The sequence below is a fragment of the Mixophyes fleayi genome, chromosome 3, assembly GCF_038048845.1.
Source record: "Mixophyes fleayi isolate aMixFle1 chromosome 3, aMixFle1.hap1, whole genome shotgun sequence".
Classification (NCBI taxonomy): domain Eukaryota; kingdom Metazoa; phylum Chordata; class Amphibia; order Anura; family Limnodynastidae; genus Mixophyes; species Mixophyes fleayi.
The window spans coordinates 34330764-34338559 of record NC_134404.1 but is presented as its reverse complement, the minus strand read 5'-3'; the positions used below and the strand labels follow the sequence as shown (position 1 = coordinate 34338559).

Sequence of the window (7796 nt, the reverse complement as noted above, 5' to 3'; positions counted from 1 at the left end):
TTCCATTTGTCAGTCATATGTAACTGCACTTCATAGAAACCGTAAATTGTGACTATGCTCTTTTACATGTTTGGTCCTTATGCTGAAGAACAACATATTTTCAGAAAACACTAAATAATGCTTGGTAACAGAGTATACTATTTTCTTAACAGTTTGGCCATTGGGTGGCTCTGTTCCAGCTTGTGATGTCTTGAAAGTGTCTAAATAAATTATGATAAAATTAACCACATTTAAAACTCCATTTAACAAGCATTTAAATATATACATTTTGTATCGTCTGATAGAGGACATCCATCACCTCTGTCCAAACTGCAATTCAGCCAAACTCTGGAAATGGAGGCGATTTCTGACATCTACCAGGTCATCGAGACTCTTGGTCAAGGGACCTTTGGAATGGTTCTGCTTGCCCAGGACAAGATAACAGGTATGTAAGCATCTGACTAGATACTGGAGATCACATCATGTAGACTATTATATCATAAACTTTCTTGAAGTCCTGATTAGAAAGATAATATAATTTCTTTCCTCTTGTTTTTAGGTGAAGCAGTAGCGCTCAAGTTGGTGAGGAAGGACAGAACCCAGCTGAAAGACTTCCTCCGAGAGCTTGGCATATCAATTGCTCTCTCCGGCTGCCATGGCTTTATAACCACATACCCAATGTTCTATAACACAATGGATTACTATATCCTGCCCCAAGAGCTGGCCCCTGCAGGGACTCTTCGGGACCTTATCCAACCAAAGGTAAAAAGCACCATTGTGAAATTTTTTGCAGGTCTTTTTCATCTTCACACTGTGTACTACATCCACTTAAATTATCATTATAACACAATTTTTTACATATAGGACACTATCACTAAAGCTGCGGGTGTAAAAAATGGAGGCTAAAACAAACTTCAAATTCATTAATGTTAGAATGCTGAGAAATTAGTCTATGCCTAGAAATTGGACAATAACACTTAGTTCAGTCTGCTGAGTGTAGTAGTTGGGATCGGCCTCAGAACACCTAAGGCCAAATTCCGCAAGCGGAATGTGCAATAATTAGCAAATCAATGTGGAATAGTTTTGAAAATTAACGTTTTACCATCTTCATTGTAAATTATTAAAGATTGTCTTAAAACTTTTTGAGACTTATTATTCTACAGAATAATTGTGAAATTTATTTTTGTGAATGTTACTTTTAACAGATAACTACTTACCATAAAACTAACTAGTAAAAAGAGAGCTTTTGAGGCATATTAATATCACATCTTTAGGACCACAAATTCACAAATATTTAAATAGAAAAACTACATTTTATTTGACATAATTTGAAAAGATTATTATTATTTGTTGTTCTTTTCTACAACCAGGTCATGTTAAGACCATTTTTTTCAACCACACCACATTTGTGAATTGTGTCCTTTGTGTTAAAAAACTGAACATCACAATTTAATTTATTGGAAGAACATGCACATTTTTTCCTATATTTTATTATTATATGTATTATGTTTAGTGTTTTGTTCTGATGGTTCTCCACTTTAGGATGGTCTATATGTGGACAGTATCTAGTCTTACATTATTAAATGGTCAGATATTGAGTGTCCACAGTAAGACTCATTGCTGTTGCATATGCAATAAAAAATGTATATATATGAAGGAACGTGAAACACCAAATTTTCCATCTTACCACCGAAATATAGCGGTTTCTGAGGTTTCTGATGGTGTTTCAGGTTAATATTTACATACTATATATATGTTATATATTTGTTTGTTGTTCCTTCAGTGTTTTCAATCCTGTTTTTGACTGTCTCAGCAATACATAGCTCCATCAGCTAAATCGTATGGGAAGGCTTTAAAAATGTTGGTGTGTTTTTACCATTAAATCATTAATAAACACCTAAAGCACCACCACAAATAAAATAGGTATATGATGCTTAAATTCTGTTATATTTCAGATCTGCATGCAGTTTAACCTTTTAAAAATTACGAATAACATGCTTAAATATACTGACTTCTGTAGGGTGCTGTACAAGTACGTCTCATAACATCTATCTGTCTCCTTCTGCAGGTCGGCATGCCAGAGGGTGTGGTGAAGCGCTGTGCATTACAGTTGTCCCAAGCTCTGGATTACATGCACGGCATTGGGTTGGTGCACATGGACTTAAAGCCAGACAATGTGCTTCTCCTGGACAAAGAATATTATAATATTAAACTTTGTGACTTTGGTTTGAGTCGGAAAGCTGGCAGTTTTGTGTCCACCAGGTCACACATCATCCCGTATATGTCCCCAGAGTTGTGTGACGTGAAGAAAGATGAGTACTTGGTCCTCTCCTTTAGTGTAGACATCTGGGCACTTGGTGTTCTCCTGTACTTTGCACTCACTGGATACCTTCCCTGGATGAACGCTGTGGAGTGGGACATGGAGTACCACGTCTATCTTCACTGGCAGAAACACTGTCATCTTATTCCTCCACCACCTTCCTGGCAACGGTTTACAAGAGAGGCCCTAGCCATGTTTAATAAGCTCCTCTCACGGAACTGTTCTGATCGACCATCAATTCTGTGTGTGTTAAACTATCTTCATTGTCCTTGGAATATTCATTACCTGTGCTAAGACAATTTGAAGGCTACAAGAGAGATAGTGGAGATGGATAACACAAATGGATGAGGGCAACCATCAGGCTGTAATCCTACAAGAGACCAACACAATATATCATAGAATGGATCCCTGCAATTCAGCCCTAATGGATCTGGAAGGAAACATTATACGGACTCTGGGGTCATTTCTTACACCAAAAACTAGTTGTACATTTCAATGTTTAATAAAAACAAACATATGCTCTTCAAAGTTATTTTTTTGTCACTTCCTTTGCTTGAATATCTAAATTAAGCAGATTGTCTAAAAGCACACCAGCAGTTTAAAAAAATGCTTCTATAAACCAGGGAAAATATGTTTGTTACATAGAAATGCAATCCCCTGTCAGTGTATGTGCAGTCCTGGAGGTAAATGTATCAAGCTGAGAGCTTTTCAGCAGGTTTGAAAAATCAATCAGCTATCATTTAATTAATACATTATACAATATGAAAGCAGAATCTGTTCGGTAGCTATAGGCAATATCTCCACTTTTCATACCCACCAGAAAACTCTCAGCTTGATACATTTACCCCCTGGAGTGCAGATGGTCAATGCACTTCCTCACTTGCAATTTCCTCAGCTCTGGCTAGCTTTTGGGTGTGGGCATAAATGAGCAGAGGGTCCCTGCACATGCAGGTTTTACACCTATGGCTGTTAAATGGGGACACACGTATGGGTGATATCTGCATTTACCTGTCTATTGCATTAACTCTGGTGCACTCTCAAGCTCTGCTCACCCACTCACATGTATGATGGGTGTCTCAGTATGACACATAACACTGTCTCTCTAATCTGGTGCCATCTATCTCTTCAGATGTCACAATCAGTCTTTGGCTGCTGTCTCTCAGCCATACTGTAATATTTTGAGGTAATGTGGTATATACCCCCTTACTTAGCTCTCCTCAGTCACATTCTGAGGTAATTTCTCCATAACATCTGTCCCATGTCACTCATCTTCTCTCAGATATCATATTCTGTGGCCCCTCATTGTTGCAGGCCATGGACCCACTCCCCATATTACAGGGGGGATGCCGGTACCTCCTCCCCTCTGTCCCGTGTCCCTGGCTGTCACTCCCTCAGCACTCACTTCTCCTCCCCTCATACCAACCTTATGTTGCTGGTGTGTCTTCTATGGGGCCTAGAGCTGGGGCCACATATTCAGTCATCGGGAACTGTAAATACCAACATCAGAGGGGGCGTTACACATCACTGTGTGAATATTGCTGAAAGAATAAAAGGTATTAAAAAGTAAATTTTATTTGTTGTGATGAGTAAGTGAGTTATTAGATTACAGTAGGATGTCAGAGTAAAGAAAACCTAAATTTGTTGTACCTCGTCTTTAACCCTTTACCCAACAGTGCCAGAGATTTTACTGCATTGGCCATTAATATAAAATCTATGACAAGAGCTAGCTACAGAGTTGCAATACAATAAACCTTTTTATTTAAAACTCAGACATTCACCTCTTAGCTGAATGTCTTTCTATCCAAGATTCCCAGTCATTTGTCACCTGGCAGGTGTTAGAGAAAGCAGAAGGATATCTAGTGAAATTCAGAAACATCCACACTACTTTTCGTATAACTAATCTGTATTAAAGCTACCCATGATTTTGCAAACACGCTATAAGCTCCTACTCAATACCAACCGGTCTCTTTCCTGCATTGGACTTCTAGCAACGCGCTTGAGCTCCTACTCAATACCAACCATTCTCTTTCCTGCTATATGTCTGCCATCAACCTATATGTGTTAAAAAATATAAACTAGAGAATTGTTACATTAGAGATTGTTTTATCTATTTCAATATTGTATACCCCAAGCAGTAAAAGCAAAAGGAAAATACCCAACCACAGTGGCTGTGGCGCAATGGATAGCGCATTGGACTTCTAGCATGTTGTAATTATTCAAAGGTTGTGGGTTCGAGTCCCACCAGAGTCATTGCATCAATTCAATTGTGAACTTTTCAAATTCACATATGTCTGGATGTAACTTACAGATTGTAGGTTTCAAATCTATCAAAGATGTATTAAGTAATAAATCCTTATAAGCATTCAAATAGCTGCTATATACAACAGGTTGTTGTTAGATCAAAATCTTTTCAGTGTGATAAAAGAAATGAGCTTTTCTACCTAAGATCCTCAACCTGGGTAGCACAAAATACTGGAATAATTCCTGATACTTGAAATAGTATTTGTAGGGAAAATTGGCAGTTGGAAAATTCAGACATGGCTTTTTGTCCCATTTAGCAGACTTGTTGTGAATATCTGAAACTCTTTTAAAAATTTGGAACAATGGAAACATTTTTTCAATCCACCACTTGAACCCATTGTTACCAATAATAATTTAAGAACTATGTCTGTGGCATACATCCACTTCTAAAAAGATAATAATGATAGCATGAATTAAGACTTGTATCTCCACTTGAAAGCAGACAAAAACTATGTAAATATTGGAAAATGTTTCTGTCTGCATTTTGTATTGCAAAACAAACACAAACTCTAGCACACAGTCCTGTGTTTCCTGGAAAATTTCCAATGCTGTAACCTGTGTTGAATTAAAATAAATTTTTAAAGCGTATTTCTTCTAGAGATGAGTGGTTCAGATTATGTGAAACTCGTCAAAATCTGACGTTGGGGATACTAGTGAAACCAAATAGTGACTCGGTTTCTTTCGCCAAATGAGGTTTTCAAAATTAGGTGAAGCGTCATTTGCGTGATTATTTTTGCAAAACTCTTGCGAGTTTTGGATCACCATCTTTTCTATATATAGTTCGCATTCGTTCTCTAAGGTGCCATTTTAGAAGAGACAGTGTGTAGGGAGGAGGTTAGGTTATACTCAGAAAATAGCGCTCAAGGTGAACCAGGGACATAGGAAAGCAATAGTATCCTGTCATCATTGTAAAGCAGTTCTGTAGAAAATAGTCAGCTACAATAGTTAGCTGATCAATTGCTTTTAATTTCAATCTTAATACACTTTATGCAGACTAGTGGCTACTAGTTGTTTTTAATGCATTCCATATATCTGATAGTAAAAGACAGTATATACAGACTGAGTTAGATAGATATCATTGGGAACTAACTAGCAAATTCTAGAGAAAACAGTGCTTTTGCTGTCAGACTTTTAGCAGCAGAATCCAAAAACAAACAGATTTCCTTCTTTTAAAATTGAAAGTTTAAGTAAATGCAATCTTGTGTGGGGTAGTGACATGTGAAATAATTTAGAAAAAAGATGGGTGTTTGTGTGTGAGATTCAGCAGCAGTTGCACGCACCTAAAAAAGCTATATATTCTAATTGTTTCTATTTTCAATATTTTTATATTTTAGAAGGGTCATTCAGTGAAATCTATATTTAAAGAAAGCTGATAATAAGGGTCAGCATGCAGCTAAACCACCGAAAAAGGGCTATATATTTTGATCTTTTCTATTTTTCAATACTTGTCTGTTTTGGAGGGGTCATACAGTAAAATCTATATTTAAAGAAGGGTATTTGTGATGGTCAGCAAGCAGCTGGACTCCCCCCCCCCCACAACCCCCTCCCAAAAAAAATGATCATATATTCTAATCTTTTCTATTGTATATTTTGAAAGGGTTATTCGGGGAAATCTATATTTGAAAGGGGATTTTTTTGTTAGAGGGTTTTTTACCGGGAATTTTCAAAATTCAGTGACCGCTTGTAGAACATTGCAGCAGCTGCATAAAAAATGTCATTTGCCATGAAACCAACTGAAGCAAGCCCATTGGATAAATTAAATAAAAAAAATAGTATAAGGGGCAAGATATAAAAATGTTGCAATGATACGCACACACTAAATCTGAAACATCATACAGGCATTATGGAGAATTAAGAGGCAGTAATAATTGTCATCAGATGGAAAGAGGCATGAAATTGTAAAGATCTACTTAATTTGTTGTCACTATATAAATAAATAAGGTTGCTAATAGATGAATGTGGCCTGCACCCATTGAACAAAAATTCAAATATTAGCCACACAATACATTGCCACAATATTCATCGGATGCAAGAGCATGGCTTTCAATACCTTGGTTTACTTATATGCTCTGTGCCATAATGCTGCCCTTCTGAATCAAACCATGGGACTCATATATGCTTATGGGGGAGGGAGGGAGGAAAATCATTTCCCAGAGGTAAGTTTTGTCCAACCCCGGGGTAAAGGGGACTGCCCAAGACTAGCAGCTGAGGTTGTTCCCTAGACCCATGTATATAAATATGGATTGTATATAAATTATATTTATATATTGTATTATTGACATGTAAGATATATGTAAAATATACAGTTCAGATAGGCCAATAGTCCACCTTCCCACACATGCATGTATAATACTTACATTGATGCAGATTTGGTTGCCCAAAATATTATTATTATTATTATTATTATCATTTATTTGTTAGGCGCCACAAGGTATCCACAGCGCCGCACACAGTACTAACAGTAGACTATACAGGGTGAAACCATACAGAACAATGAACAAAAAGTACCAATACTTCAGAAACTGCGGCTAGTCATCTGCAGTAAAGACGGAGCGGAAGAACAGGTATGGAGACAGGAGGGGAGGGGCCCTGCTCATACGAGCTTACATCCTAAGGGAGGGTAAATAGACCAGGCACAAGAGGAGCCAGTTGTCTTGACAATGCAATAGAAAGATATGATGGATAATGATTTTTGCTATGTGATGGATTTAAGGAACCATAAAGTATGGTTTATCATTTTTGAATTGAATCAGAGAAAGCAAATGCAATGATGCCAAAGTTAGAAAAGCTTTCATTAAGACAGCTCACTAGAGACTTTTGCCAAAATTGTTGAAAATTGAGACCATTGTTAAAATAGACTGGAAATGAGTGCTAATGCTATAAATAGTAATACATGAGTAAAAACAGCTTAAATGGCACTATTTTAGCTATATTTCACAATTTTTTATTGACCAATGTTGCTTTATTTGTGTTTTGGTTTAATTGCATACATACTGTATGCATTTCTTATATATTGCTATAAGATTATATACTTTTGATACATTAATTGGTAATAATTCATATAACCTCTAAGTAAGATGAATATATTCACCTTGATTGAATGAGAGCCTAAATAGAAGGGTTGGGATTTTCTGTTACATAAATAGACACGTTACACCGTATGTGTTTATGCATTAATTTCAAATTTCCATTCTCT

General features: G+C 36.7%; 1 protein-coding gene and 1 non-coding gene across 2 annotated transcripts; both read left to right on the top strand.

The window, feature by feature from the left end:
• The first annotated feature begins 333 nt into the window (after window positions 1-333).
• Window positions 334-2593, top strand: LOC142143105 (serine/threonine-protein kinase SBK1-like). The gene is made up of 3 exons (XM_075200820.1): window positions 334-424; window positions 539-741; window positions 2048-2593. Exons 1-3 carry the CDS (start codon window positions 334-336, stop codon window positions 2591-2593), a joined length of 840 nt encoding a protein of 279 aa, XP_075056921.1.
• Window positions 2594-4465: 1872 nt separating this feature from the next.
• Window positions 4466-4549, top strand: TRNAR-UCU (transfer RNA arginine (anticodon UCU)). The gene is given in 2 exon segments: window positions 4466-4500; window positions 4514-4549. It is a non-coding gene; the product is annotated as a tRNA-Arg (tRNA).
• The last annotated feature ends 3247 nt before the right edge of the window (window positions 4550-7796 follow it).

Coding starts and splice junctions, on each gene's coding strand:
- LOC142143105 (XM_075200820.1), top strand. CDS start 334: ATGGAGGCGATTTCTGACATCTACCAGGTCATCGAGACTCTTGGTCAA. Junction 425..538: donor TGCCCAGGACAAGATAACAG/GTATGTAAGCAT, acceptor TCTTGTTTTTAG/GTGAAGCAGTAGCGCTCAAG. Junction 742..2,047: donor GGGACCTTATCCAACCAAAG/GTAAAAAGCACC, acceptor CTCCTTCTGCAG/GTCGGCATGCCAGAGGGTGT.